Source organism: Paroedura picta, chromosome 2 (assembly GCF_049243985.1).
Source record: "Paroedura picta isolate Pp20150507F chromosome 2, Ppicta_v3.0, whole genome shotgun sequence".
NCBI lineage: Eukaryota > Metazoa > Chordata > Lepidosauria > Squamata > Gekkonidae > Paroedura > Paroedura picta.
The window spans coordinates 90,032,380-90,051,154 of NC_135370.1; the positions used below are offsets into that span (position 1 = coordinate 90,032,380).

Here is an 18,775-nt window from a genome sequence, read left to right on the forward strand (position 1 = left end):
GTTCTCTGACTGCCTGTCTATTGCCCTGCACGATTCAGGTTGCTGCTATTTACTTTTAAGGCCCTAAATGACTTGGGGCTGGGATACCTGACTGGCTGCCTCTTTCTGTATTGTCCAGTAAGACGATTGTCCTTCTAAACCCAGCTCACTATGCCTTTGCTGCAGACAGGGTTCCCAGTTCCCAGTTGGGGACTCACACTCTCCCGCAATTACAAGTACAGAAATTAGTTCCCTGGAGATCAATGCTTTTGTTTACGTAATAATCATCAGGGAAATCATTTGTGGTGTAAAAAATCCCCAACTTGCTAATTACATTCATTTCTGGCAAATAGATGAGGAAGAAATGGAGGTAGTGACAGATTTTATTTTCCTGGGCTCCAAGATTACTGCAGATGGGGACTGCAGCAAAGAAATTAAAAGATGCTTGCTCCTGGGGAGGAAAGCTATGGCAAATCTAGACAGCATCCTAAAAAGCAGAGACATCACCCTGCCAACAAAAGTGCGTCTAGTCAAGGCTATGGTCTTCCCAGTTGCAATGTATGGCTGTGAAAGTTGGACCATAAGGAAGGCCGAGCATCAAAGAATTGAGGCTTTTGAACTCTGGTGCTGGAGAAGACTCTTGCGAGTCCCTTGGACTGCAAGGCGAACAAACCGGTCAGTCCTAGAGGAGATCAGCCCTGACTGCTCCTTAGAAGGCCAGATCCTGAAGATGAAACTCAAATACTTTGGCCACCTCATGAGAAGGAAGGACTCCCTGGAGAAGAGCCTAATGCTGGGAGCGATTGAGGGCAAAAGAAGAAAGGGATGACAGAGAATGAGGTGGCTGGATGGAGTCACTGAAGCAGTAGGTGCAAACTTAAATGGACTCCAGGGAATGGTAGAGGACATGAAGGCCTGGAGGATCATTGTCCATGAGGTCGCAATGGGTCGGACACGACTTCGCACCTAACAACAACAACAACTTTGCAGGTGTTTCTCAACAGTAAAAAAAGGCCTGGAGGATCATTGTCCATGGGGTCGCGATGGGTCGGACATGACTTCACACCTAACAACAACAAATTTGCATATATCCTTTCAAGACAGTCTGACTCCCTAAAGGTTCATACCATTATTTATTTATTTACATCATTTAGCAAGATGTGAGTAGAATTCTGAGTAGCTCTGCTAAGGATTGATCTGTAATTTGATTATATTGTGCCAAGTACGAATGTCTCTGGTGCATCAAAGCTCTGGGCAGAGAAAGAAGCTATGGCCTCTCTTACTGTAAAACATCAATAAGCAGAGTTTTAAGAGCTAGCATTATCTAGAATCAGCTGGTCTCTTCTAATAAAATATAATAATGCATTAGCTAATGGAATTCTTCTCAACTTGTAAAACTAGTTGCCCCTTTTTACTGAGCTTGCTAGAACTATAGAACACAGTAGATGTCTCTTATTTAGCAACACCTACCACCCTTCTTTAGGCTCACTGATGTATTCAGGCAGAGAATCTGCTGTGTAGTGTTATTTTTCTGTGCCTCTATTGGCATTGATGAGAACCAAGAATCTAGCTTACGGTGTTTTTCTTCATGTCGGTAGGTGAGGCAATATTCGTGAAGAGAATGTTTTTCCTTGGGGCTGTTCTGATGTTCTGCTTCTTTGTCCCATCTTTCAGGCCCTGATGACCAACGTCTTCCAGTACTGCCTCATTGCATTTCCCATGGTTTTTGCATTCTGTACTTTAGGCATCATTACTGACATCCTTCTGACCAAGTCTGTCCCTCCTTCTGATACTGGTAAGACTTGCTCATGGGCTGGATTTTCTTCTTCCTATTTTCTTACTAAACCTGTTTGATGCTTCCCTGGTTCTGTTTCAGTGCCTTCCTTTTCATCTGTGAGTTGGCAAGTGGGAGGTTCATGCTTTGCCAGAGGACTTTTCTTCTGCCAACTAAATCTTAAATGCCAAGTCCCAGAATGTTGGCACATCTAACATAATTTGTTTGAGAACAAAAGGTAGCCTATATTGAACTTGTCTGTTCACCAAGAGAGCAAAATCTGGCTGGCATCAAAAGAGCTTGAATTATAATGATGCCTAAAAGGAAGTCAGTGACCCGTATTCATTAACAAGCCAAGTGCACAGCAAGAGTTAGAAGGGTGCTGCATTTCCTGAGACGAGTACTCTCATGGATGGCATGTGCAGTTAGTGTTCTCAGCTTGCACCTAGATAATATATGGGCCTCATTTCATTGGAGCACCTAAGGAGCATGTGGGAGAATTTCAATAGATTTGTAGCTCGGCAACATTCAGGCAGGGGTGTGGCTTGTGAGGATCCCCATCGGGCCTTCATGCATGGCTACCATGATATGCACCTTTGCAGAAGCCTACCTATGAAAGCACCCTGACCTGGATGGCCCAGGAAGCTAAGCAGGGGCAACTCAGGTTAGTTCTTGGATGAGAGACCACCAAGGAAAGCCAGGATTGCTACTTAGAGTCAGGCAATGGCAAACCACCCGTGAATGAATCTGGCCTTGAAAGAGTCATTTGAGACTTGACATCATTTCCACCACTTATAGGAGTTTCATTTTCTGCACCTCTACATGAATAGCATCCAGCAAATTTTAAACAGAGGCTAGATAGCCATCTTACAGAGAAGATGATTCTGTGAAGGCTCAAGGGGGTGGCACGTACAGTGTAGTAGTAGTAGTAGTAGTAGTAGTAGTAGAAGAAGAAGAAGAAGAAGAAGAAGAAGAGTTGGTTCTTATATGCCACTTTTCTCTACGCGAACGAGTCTCAGAGCGGCTTACAGTTGCCTTCCCTTTCCTCTCCCCACAACAGACACCCTGTGAGGTGGGTGAGGCTGAGAGAGCCCTGATAGCACTGCTTAGTTAGAACAGTTTTATCAGTGCTGTGGTGAGCCCAAGGTCACCCAGATGGTTGCATGTGGGGGAGCGCAGATTCAAACCTGGCTTGCCAAATTAGAAGTCCACACTCCTAACCACTACACCAAGCTGGATGAGCAATAGGGTTGTGAGTGTCCTGCATAGTGCAGGGGGTTGGACTGGATGACCCATGAGGTCCCTTCCAACTCTGTTATTCTATGATTCTAAATGATCTGGGCAGCAGCCTTTATGCACTCCCCAGGCACATGCATGGAGGTATCTATAATGCTTCCCTCTCCTGAAGAATCCATAATGCACAGCCACTCGAAGCCATGGTGCTCATCGTTGTCTTTGGCTGCAGCTTACTGGGCACTTATTTGTGCCGGTCAGAATTCTCCTCTAGCTTCAGCTGGAAACAGATACAGATCAAGAGTTCTCCAGAGATCTGAAAACAGACTGAAAGAGAAATCTCTGCTTGGAGTGTGTTCCAAGCTGCATTTCTAGCTGTTACCTCCTAGATCCAAAGTGACTGTCAGATGAAAGAACAATGTTTGTATGCCACAAGTGCAAATCCTTCTCTTACCTTGTCCATATCCAAGCTCTATGCAGCCTGCAGTTCTGCCTTATTTCAGGATATTCCCATGATTATTCTATCAAAGATACTCTTTCTTTAAAGCCTATTTTTAAAATCACAGCTAAAATTATGCTTCTAGTTGCTAGGCTAGTTTGAGTTAAGGTCTGGACATCCTCAACCCTTTTGGTTCTTACTCAAAACAAACCTCTGATTTTGAAAGGAACAAATTTAGGGGGAGAGGTGGGGAGTAGCAGCTGGATCTCATCCAGGATTCTTCTGAAAAGGGCTTTTGTGAGAGAAATCTAGTCTGCTCTGCTCACTTCCTGAGCCCAGAGGCCCAGCCTCGGTCACACATGAAGGCCAGTTCGTTTGCCTCTGTGCTAAATTGAATTTGCATAGATTATTAGTTCACAATCCAGAAAGCTTTCCAGTGTCTGCTTAAGAATAGTAAAGTATTGGCAGCATGGCTCAGGAGCAAAGTGTATTGAGTATACAGACACCTCAGTGGAATGAAAATTTACTTTCTTTCCTTATTTAAAAAAAATTCAAGCTGTTGTATATATACAGAACATCATAATCAGGGGCATGTGTAATGTCATAGTTTACTAGCAGAGGTATGTCTGGAACTTGTGTTGTATTTGTAACAAAGGACATCTGGAGTTTGAACTGAAGCATATAGCAGTATTGAAAATAAATTGTTATGCCTGGAATGTGGAGAGGAGCTAAACATTAGATAAGGACCTTAAGGACAGCATTATCACTGGAGGGGGTGAGAATCATTTAGACTCCTTTTGTTAAAGCAGTTTCTAACAATCACTGCAATATGGTTAACTCCCAAAGTAGCACAGCTGTTAGTATGCTTCTACACCCTTTTCTGGTTGTGATTACCTGACCCACCCATTGGCCTACTTAAACAAATCTCCCTGTTTTAGAAATATAAACCATCCATTGACCAGTGAAATCATTTCATTGAATAACCTGTCATGAGAACAACTTTTGAAGCTTGGTGTGCAGTTATTTCTTTCACTGCTTTTCTCATCAAACAATGTGGGATTTCTTAGAAAACTTTCCAGGTGACAGGATGCTCCCAGTTACTGCCCTAGCTTTGGTAATTCACCAGAGTAAAAATATATTAAATACAATGGCATCTTTTACAGTTGCCTTGTACTGGTTGTTGCCGGTATATGAAGACAAATGTTGTTGAAGTGATCTATGAGTTTGCCTTCTTTGAGTTACCCCATCTCTTATTCCTCTGTCTCCATTACAGAATAATGTCTTCTAATGACATTCTTGGTCACCTTTATGATTTGTATTCATAGCAAACTGTGGAATCATTAGAAAAGTTGAGGAACTTTGGGTATAGAACATTGTTGGGGTTGCTCACTGCCAAGGATACTTGTCCCACTGTGCCAAGAAACCCCTTGAAACTCCACAGTCAATTCACATGGCTTCTTTCACCATCAGAAAGCACACTTCCAGCGCTCAGTTGAGTGGGGTGGATCACATCCTACTTTTTTTTTAGTGCCAGAAATCAGAGCAGGGGGCAGCATAATGGAGTAGGGGAACTTCGTTATTACACAAATTCACTAAGAAAATTTTGATCTCAATTCTTTCTAGGCAAGGCTAGCTAGAAACAGGTTTTGCCAAACTTGTGGTATCAGCAACTGAAGGATAGTGAGACTCTGTAGGCAACACCTTGAATAAATCTTTGTTGGTCTTAAAGGTGCTATTGGACTCTGTTTTTGTTGAAGATAGGAAGTCTGCCATTGCAGGGCTTATCCTCATATCCTCATGTTGGCAAGGTGGCAAGCTGAAAGCTTGTGGTCTATTTTGAAATGGGTGATATTGAGTTATATGAGCAGTGCCAACCCTCCTTGATTAAGCTGTCTCTGGAGACCATCTGTAAGACCAAGGCCATTTACACCCCATGACTAGATTGGAAACCGGACTGGAATGGATCCAGGACCGAAGATTCCTTTAGGTATGCTTTTAATTGATCCATGGCTGCCTGTTCAGCCCCCTTCCCCAGAATCTTTAGGATTGGGTTTTATGTCCCTTGTTGCAAAAAAAAAAAAAAAAGAACTTAAGACATAGATCTAAGACATCCACACTGGAATAGGTGCTAAAATTGTTTTTTGTGACCACTAATTTTCTCCAATTTCCTCTTAGGAGCCATGCTGGGAATTTCGGCATCTGTTTTGCCACTGACACGGGCAGTAGGCCCAACAATAGGAGGATTTTTGTACAGAAGATTTGGGGTTTCATCCTTTGGTTACTTACAATTGATCATCAATGTAGCTCTGTTTCTGTATATCTTTAAGAAGAGGATCCCTCTGAATGAAGGGAAAATTAAATAATAGATCTCAGGAGTAATGTTAATTACTAGATGTGTGATGCTAAGCAGACAAAGACTTTTATTTCAATTGCCTCGTTTGACTGGAAATAAAAAGACCAAGTTAGCCCAGCTCTGTTGTTCACCGTAATGTACTTTCGATATCACTGAGGAATTGTTGATGTTGGATCCGTTCACAACACTTGAAAGCATTATTAAAACAATCCAAGGCACTGACTACAAACATTCTAAGGATCGTTCAAGGTTCCACTGCTCAGAGTCATTTGTATTAAATATACGGGTTTCTGCAGGAGTCTCAGCTCATTTAAAACTCCTTATAGCTTTTGAGAAAGCGGCCTTGTATGGAATTTTGTGGGCCATTTCGCACGGCTTCAAAGTAGCAGAATGGTTGCTATTTGGAAACGCTACTAATTTGCCATAACCCACGACGTCGTAGACAATCTGCAACAATCCTGAAACCAATCAGCAAAAAGCGCTTCGTTGTGGCGCTTTCAGGGGAATCCAGAAAAGTGGATTCACCCTCCGGATAGCGATACACTCCTGCAACCAATCTGCAACAGTAGCGCTAAAGACCTGTGCGTTACCATTGTTGCGGGTTCTTCAAAGTCCCTCCCCCTGGCTCTCTCCTCCAAACTTCCGGCGAAGCGATCGCCATTTTTTTTTCTCCGAGCAAGCGGGGATAAACGCACCAGCGAGCCTCTTTCTGTTTAGAGGCTTCCCTGGCTTCAGTCCTTCACCTTTAGTCACTAAGCACAAACCACTGAAAAGCCCGTTTGCTGAAATAAAGTCCCTTTATTTTTTACAAATAAATTCAGCCGAAAATCGTGCCCGTGAGAGGGGGGGGGGGATTTTTTTTTTATCACTCGAGGCAGCGTGCAAACGATCATACAATCAAACGACAGCTCACATTAGGCAGCTGGATGGGTCTCTCCGTAGCAACGAATCTACCTAGATTCGTTGCTATGGGTCGTTTTTTTTTTTTTTTAAACCTTTCTTAAAGGGAAAGGGGCTGTTTGGGAGCATGCTAACGGCTGCCCATTGGCTGCTTGACGGCCAGGGGCGGGACGAGCTTGGCAATAGCGCTTCCTTTCTAGCGATTTCTGCCGAGACCGGAAGCCTGTGGGAAACGCTAAAAAACGCAACTGATTCCACTACAAAGGCAGGTATGCATAACGACGAATTCCACTATTTTAAATGGCGATTTTTCATTCCGCAAACAATTTGCAACAAAGATCCCTGTGCGAAAAGGCCCTGTCTGTTGATGGAATTGTAGGCCAAGTACAAAGAAGCACTCGTCTTTCTCATGGGATGACAGCCCAGGCCAGTTTCTGGCTCTGTCCAGTGGAGCTGTAGAGGTTACTGTCCTCTTGTACCAAGTTCATCATGGATCAGCCTTTGACAAACCAACATAAATGTAGTTTTTAAGGCAACGTGTTCCTTAACAGTGGTGGCAGTGTCATGCACATGGGCCATGACTACAAAAGGCTTGTATAATTTTATAAGTATCAGGGGCCATATTTTATGAAAGACTACTAATTTGTTCAGCTGGGGGGGGAGAGAGAGATAAAGTTGAAATCAATGTTCAAAGTGAGCTTCTCTATAGCACAATAAAGGCATTAAGGAATAATAAAGGCAATAAGGAGCAATAAACCCAGAGGTATTTGTGGTGTTTCAGAAATTCTAGTACACTAATTGGAAACAAGTCCAAAGAAAACAAAGGGCTTCCTTCACTTAAATGTACTTACAGGTGCCATAAAAGACACATTACCCATCAGCTGAGGCACTGATTTACACCCAGATCCAACTATGCACATGAGAGCTTATACTTCGCATTAAATTTTGTTGGCCTTAAAAGTTGGCTCAAACTTTTCCCTATGAAAGAAAGTATCCTAGATTTCAGTGGACTATCACCCCTATGTAACTTGTTCAGGACAACATGGGTACCAATACGATAAGCCGCATCTGCAAAACGAGGCATTAGAATGGACTTTGGGCTAAATTGTAGCAAATCCCAAAATGGCTTACATAGTTTTCCTCTCCTGCATTTTATCCTCATAGCAATCCTGTGTGGTAGGTTAGGCTGAGTTGGAGGGTGACTGGCAGAAGGTCACCCAGTAAGTTTACAGGATTCAAGCATGGATCTGCCACATCCCAATCCAATACTGATTGCTCCACCACATCAGCATGAGAGATCAAGCTTCAGATACAAAGCATACAGCTTTTTCTAATAATGGTAATGCATGGAAGGTCAAAGAGGCATTACAACTCCAACAGCTACTGTTTCCATGTAGCTACTGCTGTATAACTAACTGCTGTATAACTGCAGAGGGCACAAGTGGGGAATCAGAATACCAGGACATTCTACTAGACCAGGCTTTCTTAGCCAGGGATTTGTGAAACCCTACGGTTTCTTGATGGCCCTGGAAGGGTTTCCTGGATGGGTTTGGGAAATATATATTTTAAAAATTTGTTAAACATTTATTGGGTGATATGACCATATATGGGAATGTCAGCCTTCCTCCTCCTTCCCAAAATGGCTGATGGGCCTGGAGGGGGTGGAAAGGGAGGACCCCTGGGTGGACATGTACACAGCTATGCCTCCCAACCACATTCTGCATGATCACGCCACTTTGGGGGGTTTCTTGAAGCTTCTTGAAGTTTCTCGACACTAAAGAAGTTGAGAAAGGCTGCCTTACAGGAATCATAGTTTGACAAACCTGCCGGCTACTAGGACAGGCTTTCTCAGCCAGGGTCTCTTGAAGCCCATGGATTTCTTGATGCCCCAAAAAAGTTTCCTGAATGGGTGGGAGTTAATTAATTCTATATTTTAAAAATGTTCTTAAACATTTATGGGGTGATATGACCATATATGGTCATGTTGACCTGCCCATCCCTTACAAAATAGGCTATGATTGACCTGGAGGGGTGGGAAGAGGAGGGACCCCGGGTAAGCATGTACACAGCTATGCTTCCTAGCCATATTCTGCATGACTGCATTACTTCTGGGGTTTCTCAAAGCCTGAAGAATGTTTGAGGGATTTCTCAATGATACAAAGTTGAGAAAGGCTGGACTAGGAGGAGCTTCTCCCCACTGGTGGAGACTACCCCACCCTAGACCACTGGAGAAGGCTATGTTAGAGCATCTGATTGGCATACAACCTATACTATGAACAAAGGCTAATGTTACGGCAGAACATTGAGAAACAGAATAGTTCCCAATTGGCAAAAATGTCAAACAAGGATGTATTTTATATCCCTCTTTTCAAGCAATATATATAACATATATCATAAGGAAAGCTGGATTAGATCTAGACAAAGGCAGAGAGGGTAGGAAAGGGAAGGTGGGCATGTATACAGCTATGCTTCCCAACCATATTCTGCATGATCAGACTACATTTGTGTATTTTTTTTTTAATCTTGATTTTTTAAAATCTTGATTAACTTTGCAGCCTGTTGATGCGGGTGAAGGATGAGAATGCAAAAGTTGGCTTGAAACTCAACATCAAGAAAACGAAGATCATGGCATCCAGCCCTCTCAATTCCTGGCAAATAGATGGGGAAGAAATGGAGGTAGTGACAGATTTTCTGGGCTCTAAGATCACTGCAGATGGGGACTGCAGCAAAGAAATTAAAAGACGCTTGCTCCTGGGGAGGAAAGCTATGGCAAATCTAGACAGCATCCTAAAAAGCAGAGACATCACCCTGCCAACAAAAGTGCATCTAGTCAAGGCTATGGTCTTCCCAGTTGCAATGTATGGCTTTGAAAGTTGGACCATAAGGAAGACCGAGTGTCAAAGAATTGAGGCTTTTGAACTCTGGTGCTGGAGAAGACTCTTGCAAGTCCCTTGGACTGCAAGGCGAACAAACCGGTCAGTCCTAGAGGAGATCAGCCCTGACTGCTCCTTAGAAGGCCAGATCCTGAAGATGAAACTCAAATACTTTGGCCACCTCATGAGAAGGAAGGATTCCCTGGAGAAGAGCCTAATGCTGGGAGCGATTGAGGGCAAAAGAAGAAGGAGATGACAGAGAATGAGGTGGCTGGATGGAGTCACTGAAGCAGTAGGTGCAAACTTAAATGGACTCTGGGGAATGGTAGAGGACAGGAAGGCCTGGAGGATCATTGTCCATGAGGTCGCAATGGGTCGGACATGACTTCGCACCTAACAACAACAACAACTTTGCAGGTGTTTCTCAACAGTAAAAAAAGTTGAGAACGGCTGTACTAGACAATAAGGAGGGTGCAAAGATCTCTGATTACAGTTGGAGGAAGGCAATCTGTGAAGTCCCTGATTTCTCTCCCTTTACTACCACAAGCTCCACTGTGTGGATTTAGGTAATATACTCTCTCAGACTGAGCACCAGCTCATCTAAGACTTATACTACAGAAGCATGCAAAGCACTTCAAAGACTCTGCAGCACTATATAAAGGCTTCCAGGCATGCAAGGACAGAGGGTTTTGACATTCTTTCCTTGCCATGCCACTTCGCTGACCTGAAAGGCCCCCAGGCAGCTGCTGCTTGTCCTGCATTGTGTGTCTGGGGGGGGGGGGGTCCCTTCATTTTGCCTAGTAGCATATCAGCCCATGCCTGAACCATCTGAACATGTTATTTCCATGTTACGCTGTCAATCTCTTTCATAGGGCATATCCCAACTATCAGTGGGAAACCATGAATAGGCAAAGGGGGTGGAGGGGGGGAGGAGAAATCAAAAGTTTTTCTTCTTGGCAATCCTTCTCCGCAAGCACGTTGTCTTGGGTCTGCCAAACTGTGGTACCTTAAAAACTGTATCCACTCAAGTAGACAATAGCTTAGCTCAGTCAGGTGGTGGGTCCAGTGACTTTGTTGTGCTTGGGTTCTAGAAATTTTAGACACTTAGATAAACAACTGTAACATGGCTAAATTATGTACCATGGCTGTGTTTCAAATCCTGAATTCAAGATATACATACGGGCACCACGATACAGGAAGCTTAAATTCTTGCATTTCTTTACCTTGACTAGTTTTAATGAAGCACATCCTTAACTATCAAGTTATATCTTGCAGTGACAAATTAGCTAACTGGGTAGAACTGAAAGGGCTGGTAGTTAGTTTCTGCTCTGGTATTCAGTGTGTTTCACATAGCTCAGTAGTCCCTATAATACTGGGTTTGTATTTACTCGAGGGTTTTATGAGCATTTCTGCCTCTCCTTTTGGGCAGCTTGGGAGTACAAAAGAGTTAAGCACTTAGACAGTCACCTTCCCCTCCATTCAAGTATTGTCCTCATTACCTGCACTATGTTGAATGGTACCAGACTGAGCTTCCTGCTAACCACAACGCATTCTTCCTGGTCCACCCTGGGGAGTGTCCAGCAGGTGTGTGGGGAGATTCCCAAGTGGAACTTTGATGACCAGGCACATGGGAGCCAATTTGGATCAAGCCTGAAACACACAGGGAGGACCTCAACCTTGACCCATGCAGTTTTCTCTGGAGGGCCATGATCCCCCACCCCCACCCCAGGGTAATTTCTCCATGCAGGATGAGCAGCAGCTGCCTGGGCACCTTTCAGGTAAGGGAAGTGGCATGGCAAGGAGAAAATGTTCAAAGACCTTGTCCTTGCATGCCTGGAAATATGAGACCCCCAGAAATCCCCAGTGCACATCTGCTTGTACGTGGGTTCAGGGGGAAATGTATTGTGATGTTAGACCTGCACATACCTTATTTTGGGAGGCATTTTTGTTTTGAAATTCTGTTCTAGGCAACTGCAAAGTTGTTACATAGACAAATTTGGAGCCATGCTAAATGGAAAGCTGAATTGAAGCCAAATGCATTGGCAACAACGTGGTAGCCCAGGAAACAAACATGAAAAGGTACACTTTGGAGAAACCTTCCATAAGCTATTTTTGACACTGAAACTGTTTGCTGTTAAACACTCAGCTCTGCCTAGTGGCTAGCAGATCACACATCTCCTGTAGATTAATGTGTCCTCCCATGACTGTACCGCACTACCCTCAGGTATGGTTTCAGCACACGGTTTGACTAACAGCTATATTGGGGTTTACAAGGGAACTCTTTTCCTCAGGCTTGACTGTCCAGGACTCCAGAGGCAGTGAGGAGGCAATTCCGTTCTGAGTAGCACATGGCTCACCTCAGGAGAGAACTCGGGAGGTCTTTCTTTGCAAGAACCTTAGTGTAGTTGTTCCCTGTTTGTAGCACACATGTAAGAATTAGGCAGCCATTTCTGGCCACTCTAGAGAAATGGCCAGTTATTACTATGATAAATGGCCTGTGTACTTTTGAGTTCGTACATAATTAGATCTTACCCTGTCCTTCTCATGTGCCATTATCTTTTTGACACTGCTTCTCTCCCATAACTTCATCTGTGAAGACTGCTGCCTAGTAAGGCCCCTCTACATGTCTACGATAAAGAAGATTCCAGTACACAGAAGTTTCTGCTTATTAAAAGCCTTTGAAATGCTACAAGACTTGTCTTTAGGCATGCCTAAACAGTGGGGTGGAGAAGGAATGACAGGACCTGGAGAGCCTTTTGATTCCATTCAACATGATACTGCAAGAGGTCAGAAATGGGTGCTGTTTTGAGAAAAATTAGCCCAGTAAGGCAGGTGCTGTTTAGGGAAGGGGACACCACCACAGGCCTATTCACTGAATCCTTGCCAGGCCAGAGGTATAGATCTTGGTCAACAAAGCACACTAACAATGGTTTGGGTTTTTTTCCCCTACCAATAAAGAAAAAGTTTCACTTCAGTAATAAAAAAGTAATTTATTTGGAATGGACACATTTAAAATGGAAGTAGCAATATTAAGACATACATCTGCTTAAAGATATCAAAATAAATACAAATATAGATATTACAAATAATTTAAACAGATATTGCAGCTGCAGTTGCTGCATATTCTTTGCATCCCATATAGAAAATGAGAACATTCTGCATAGCTGGGCAAAGCCACACTTTGCCCTAAATCTTTTTTTTTTCCAAAAAAAAAAGTCTTTGGCTTATAAATGCCTCTCAAAGGAAGCTTGGCCTCTTCTCAGCTACTTCATCTGACCTGGAAGAGATTATCTTGTTGCTTGCGTCCTTCAGTTACTTTCCTTCATTGGCGTCCTGTCCTGGTGCAATCCAGGACATTCAATTCGGTTTCTCCTCCAGAGGTACAGTCTACTGAAAACAAAGGGTGGGGGGAAGAGAAGAAGCAAACCATTAATATTACAGCTTGTAATATTATAACAAGAAAGTACTGTATAGTGAGATGTTCCCCCTTCACATAAAATCCCATTCTACATCCAACAAATCCTATTACTTGGAGGTTTTGCTACTACAGGAAGTGCTATCAGGCTTAGATATCCTAACAATGGCAAAATAATACAAAATTGCAGAGGAAGGGTTCTGAAAGTGCATTCATATCTGTCTAATGGAACTGACTCTCAAGTAACTGCACATGATTGCAAGATTAGACAGCAATTCTATACTCATGTTTAACTAGGCAAACCCAAGTGAACCCGGTAGGACTGACTTCCAAGAAATGGAACTGGATAGGATTAAGTTGCACCCTGCAACGGTATTTCCCTTTCCCTCCAAGCTAGGCACTGAGACCACAATCCTACACAGTGTCTCACTGAGACTGGTGGTCTGGACCAGTGGTCCCCAACCCCTGGTCTGGGGACCTGTACCGGTCTGCGGCTCCTCCTCGTCCTCCTCCCTGGATGCTGCCTTGGGGGCTGCCCTGCCACTCTGCCGCCAGCTCACCTTTGGTGCTCTCCAGCGGCTGCCATGGCTGGGGCTCGCACTTGGCGTGGCACTGTGCAGTTGCTGCTGCTGCCAGAACCCCCCAGCCGGCAGCGGGAAGTCAGGGGCGCCGGCGGGAAAGCAAGTGGAGCAGGGGCTCAGTCGGCAGCGACATACCTCAGCAAAAGACTTCCCCCTCCCCCCTGGGCCTCAGTAAAATTGTCAAGCATTGACCGGTCCCCAGTGACAAAAAGGTTGAGGACCACTGGTCTGGACCATTCTGCCTCCATACACACTATAGAAGGAACTTTTCTGAAAGTATGTGCCACTGAAATCAATTAAACTCCAATGGTTAACATAATTGGGTTGACTAATAATGCTAACACTAACTAATAACACTGATACTGCAAAGAAAAGAACCATAACTCATGAAATTCTATACCATAAATTCTGCAGTGCTCCCACCCCCCCTCTTGCCTTTGTCCAGAGAAGTAGTCAAGTACTTCATGACTCAGACTCCAGTGCTAAACTCCAGCACAACCTTAAGTAATTACTACAATGTGAGCCATTGATTTCAATGGGTTTGGACTGCAGTCAATCTGCATAGGCTTGCACTCCCCTGCCCACAAGTGGTTTTTATGCTGCAGTGCTGAACTAGAGAAGAGAAAGGAGCAGCAGTAATTGACTGCGCTATTGCCGATCCGATTAATTCATTTTGACTTTCAGGCCATCGTAAGGGGAGGGGTCATCATTGGCCCTACCTCACCTCAGTGGAGGATGAATCTATATACTAGGTCTACACTTTCTACCCGGAAAAGGGCTGATGGAGCTCCGCTGGAGTAATAGCACATTATGCGAGAGGTGAACCGGACCCTGCCCTTTAAAACCACTTCGTCTGGACTAGCCTTGCTCCTAGGTGGACAGAGGAGCACATCACAGAAAGTGGCGTCCAGGGCCAGATCTTCAACACATACCGGCGCCAGTCACAATATCGGAAAGTCAACCCAAAAGAAATGGCTACTTTTGCAGAGTCCCTTGCACGGTCCAAGGTTGGAAGCAGCACTGCATCCCTTGCAAAAAAGACACATCACCTCTGCGGTTTCTGTCTATGGGGCAGTTTGAAATGGAGGTGAAAAGGTAAAGCCCCAAAGTGCACGTAGAGGCGGCATATAAAATAACCTGGGCTTTCCTCTAGCGCTCTGTATGGAGTCAAGCACGCTGGAGGTAGCAAAACTGCCCCCAATGGCCCAAAGCGGCCGGAACTTTGTTTCCGGTCATTCATTGAAAGGAAGATCAATGACCTGCATCGTAAAAAGCTGACCATCGGAGCTGGCCAGGGGATCTGGCCGTTTCTATTCACCTGGGGGCTCCTGGCGGGCGGGCGGGCGGGCGGGCTCAGGGGGCCCTGGCGAGGCGCCGGTCGCGGGTGCCGGCGGCGGCCTGCTCGACGGCCTCCTGGCGGCTCTTGAAGTCCTGGATGGCGCGCTTGTTCTGGAAGTCGATGAGCGCCATGGTGATGGAGGCGTTCCAGCAGCTCTCGCCCGGGCACCGAAAGTCGATCTCCTTGCGGTCCGTCGTGACGATGGTGAAGTAGACGTACTTGGCGGTGCGCTCCACGCAGTCCACCTTCTGGATGGCGCCGAAGCGCAGCTCCTTGGCCTTGGCCTTGCCGCCGCCCTCGGGCGAGGAGAGCCGCAGGCTGTCCGGCCGCAGCACCACCGCCTTCCGCTTCCACAGCTGGAACAGGCTGTCGCTCCGCTTCTCCAGCTCGCCCTCGCGCAGCACCTCCGACGCCGGGCCCTTCATGCCGACGCCGCCTCCCCGGCCCGGACCTGCTCGGCGCCTTCGTGCTGTGCGCGCCCCGGCCCGGCGGGGCCCATTTATGGCCCTGCGAGCGCCCCGCCCGCTGCCTCCCGCCTCCCCCCGCGCGGCGCGAGCCAAGGCCGGCCCTCCCGGCGCTTCTTCCTGCCGCCCACTCGCTCTTGGCTCCGGGCGCTGCTCTCCTCCCCCCGCTTCCCGCTCAACTCCGCGGCCTCCCGAGTTCTGGAAGCGCAGGGCGGGCAGGGGCATCCAGATGACCAGGCCCCCCTCGAGGCCGGGAGAGGTCTCGGCGACTGCGATCGAGAACAAAGCTGCCTTGCACTCATTCAGCCCTCCCCTCCCGCGCCGCCGTGGCAAAATCTCGACGTGTTTCCTGAAAAGGATCGCTATCTTCACACTCGCATAAACTCTTCCCCCCCCATACGCACCCCCCCCCCCCAGATACTCTTCCTGGTTGTGTTTTCCACATACTTGCGGAAGGGGGGTGGGTGGGGAGAGAGATTCGCTTCTTGGCTTGGCACAGCTTCGTGCATCCACGCTGGAGAGCAGAGCCCTTTTATTACGCTTCTTGGCTGGGAAGTTGGTGCTGTGATGCCCATAGGCATCCTACTGGGGACCCCAGCATACAGGATTAATTTTAAATCCCATTAGAGAAAGAAGGTACCAGAGTGGGAGGAGAATTAAGGCTGAGGATCCCTGTTCCAAATGGATTCGAAGTAGAGACATCCCTTTACTGCTAGATTCAAGTGGGTAGCCATATTGTTTTGAAGTGGCAGAACAAATTTAGAGACCAGTGGCAACTCTAAGACCAACAAAGTTTATTCAAAGTGTGAGCTGTTGTATGCACGCACACGTCCTCAGTTACAGTGTCATAGAATTGAAGTAATCAGTTCATACCTAGAAGCAAAGTGTAAAAGTAAATGTACGTACAGTGTAATAAAAATGGTTAACAACTTCCAGAGATAAATAGGAAAAACTGGCAGTTTTGATTTGTTTGTATTCACAAGATCTAATTGCATGGGAAACATTCTGTGTACAATAAAGATGTCCACATTAAGAGAATAATAAGCAAATATATAATCAATTAAAGAGCCTCTTGTGGCGCAGAGTGGTAAGGCAGCAGACATGCAGTCTGAAAGCTCTGCCCATGAGGCTGGGAGTTCGATCCCAGCAGCCGGCTCAAGGTTGACTCAGCCTTCCATCCTTCCAAGGTCGGTAAAATGAGTACCCAGCTTGCTGCGGGGTAAACGGTAATGACTGGGGAAGGCACTGGCAAACCACCCCGTATTGAGTCTGCCATAAAAATGCTGGAGAGCGTCACCCAAAGGCTCAGACATGACTCGGTGCTTGCACAGGGGATACCTTTACCTAACCCAAAAAGGCAAAATCTGTTTAATGCTAAATTTTTCACTTGGGGGGAGCGTGGCAACGATGAAATGACAGCTCAAACACACCTGCCAGCTGATGGGTCTCGTTGCAACAAATCAACACATATTCGTTGCAATGGGTGTTTTTTTTTTTTTTTTAAAAACCTTTCTTAAAGGGAAAGGGGCTGTTTGGGAGCATGCTAACGGCTGCCCATTGGCTGCTTGACGGCCAGGGGCGGGACGAGCTTGGCAATAGCGCTTCCTGTCTAGCGATTTTTGCTGAGACCGGAAGCTTGTGGGAAACGATAGAAACGCAACTGGATTCCACTACAAAGTCAGGTATGCATAATGACGAATTGCACTATTTTAAATGGCGATTTTTCGTTCAGCAAACAATTTGCTACAAGGATCCCAGTGCGGAAAGCCCCTTAGTAATCCTGACTCTTGTTGTTATGTGCGAAGTCGTGTCCGACCCATCGCGACCCCATGGACAATGATCCTCCAGGCCTTCCTGTCCTCTACCATTCCCCGGAGTCCATTTAATCCTGACTCTTAGAGAGTAGTAATTCTGACTCTTAGAGAGCCAGTTTGGTGTAGTGGTGTGGACTTCTAATCTGGCATGCCGGGTTCGATTCTGCGCGCCACTACATGCAACCAACTGGGCGACCTTGGGCTCACAACGGCACTGATAAAACTGTTCTGACCAAGCAGTGATATCAGGGCTCTCTTAGCCTCACCCACCCCACACGGTGTCTGTTGTGGGGAGAGGATTGGGAAGGCGACTGTAAGCTGCTTTGAGCCTCCTTCGGGTAGGGAAAAGCGGCCTATAAGAACCAACTCTTCTTCTTCTTCTTTAGACAGGCATCTGCTCTAGCTGCTCAAGGACCAACTGATGATTCGTTCTAAAATTTTGCGAGCTATAGATGTCAAGCTGATGGGTGGGTAGTTACCCGCATATTCCTTTTCCTTCTTCTTGAAGATGGGGACATTTGCCCATCACTTGTTCTGACATGTTACTTGTTCCCCAAGAATTGTCAGAAATAATGGACAGAGGTTCAGAAATTACACCTGCAAATTCTTTTAGTACTCTTGGATGCTATTCATCTGGCCCCAAGGACTTAGTTTCATTTAAAGAAACTACAGTATTTGCTGGCGTATCAGACGACTTTCCCCCCCTGAAAAACATGCCTCCAAGTGGGGGGGTCGTCCTATAAGCCGGGTGCACTTCAGTTGGGATAGACATAGCTGCCTATAGTGGCCCATAGTACTGTATTTTGAGTGGAAATGTCGGGGGGTCGTCTTATACGCCCAGTCGTCTTATACGCCGGCAAATACGGATGTTTATGAACTACCCCTATGGTGATCCTAGGCTGAAACTCCCATCCTTCATCATGTGGGACTCAGTCTCCTTGCTAGTTTAGGCAGATAGAAGTCCAGATTGGAGAGGGCTTCTACCACTGAAGTCATGTAAACACTGAATAGCATTGAGGACCAAGATGCAACACTGTTTCATACCCCTCCTAATATGGAGTGTATGGGTCAAGTGACCCTCTGGGTCACATCTTACTATCAGGAAATTGCTTTTATGTAATGCACAAATAAGCACAAGTCATCCATGGTCTACTGATACTAGTGATTTTATTCTCCCCAAATGTCTTCAAAGGCCACGTAAAACTTTAATTGGTTTTTGGTCAGTGAAAAGAAAGAGGCCAAGAGGCAAAACTCATTGTTATCTTTCTAGGTCCTTGAGATTGGTCAAGTGTGAAGCCGGGACTCCTTCATCTTCCCCCCCTTTTCCAAGTCTTACTCTCCCTGCGTGCCTGCCTTGCTAATCAAGGACCCCTCTCTTCCTTCTGTTCTCCCTTCCTCCCCTGTGTTTCCTTTCTCCTCTTTTCCAACATGCAGATTCCCTCTGGTTTATATTCAGCCTCCCTTCCCCCTCTGCCTTTCTTGCCAGTCACAGGATGGCTGGCCTCGGGAACACAGCTGTCACCTAGCCCACTCGCTATGACTCAGCGGCTGCCTTGGAACACGCCCCAGGTTTCATTCAGCTGCTGGCTGGGGGAAGAGCCAGGCTTCCTG

At 45.9% G+C, this 18,775-nt stretch overlaps 2 protein-coding genes across 3 annotated transcripts in view; one reads left to right on the forward strand and one right to left on the reverse strand.

Moving 5' to 3' along the window:
* SLC67A1 (solute carrier family 67 member 1) overlaps positions 1–5,895 on the forward strand; it is an 88,204-nt gene extending 82,309 nt beyond the window's left edge. The window contains exons 10-11 of the mRNA XM_077321535.1: positions 1,654–1,774; positions 5,601–5,895. Coding sequence (XP_077177650.1) covers positions 1,654–1,774; positions 5,601–5,788 — 309 coding nt within the window. The 3' untranslated portion in view covers positions 5,789–5,895. The remainder of the gene's footprint in view (positions 1–1,653; positions 1,775–5,600) is intronic.
* Positions 5,896–12,521: 6,626 nt separating this feature from the next.
* PHLDA2 (pleckstrin homology like domain family A member 2) lies at positions 12,522–15,398 on the reverse strand. Of its 2 annotated transcripts, none has more exons than XM_077321537.1 (2): positions 14,866–15,398; positions 12,522–12,938 (listed from the first exon to the last, which is right to left on the reverse strand). In XM_077321537.1, the coding sequence occupies exon 1, from the start codon at positions 15,309–15,311 to the stop codon at positions 14,901–14,903; it is 411 nt and encodes a 136-aa protein (XP_077177652.1). In that variant the 5' UTR covers positions 15,312–15,398; the 3' UTR covers positions 12,522–12,938; positions 14,866–14,900. The 2 variants fall into 2 exon arrangements, with proteins under 2 accessions (XP_077177652.1, XP_077177651.1); XM_077321536.1 differs by having other exon boundaries at positions 12,522–12,941.
* Between the last annotated feature and the right edge of the window lie 3,377 nt (positions 15,399–18,775).

Coding starts and splice junctions, on each gene's coding strand:
- PHLDA2 (XM_077321537.1), bottom strand. CDS start 15,311: ATGAAGGGCCCGGCGTCGGAGGTGCTGCGCGAGGGCGAGCTGGAGAAG.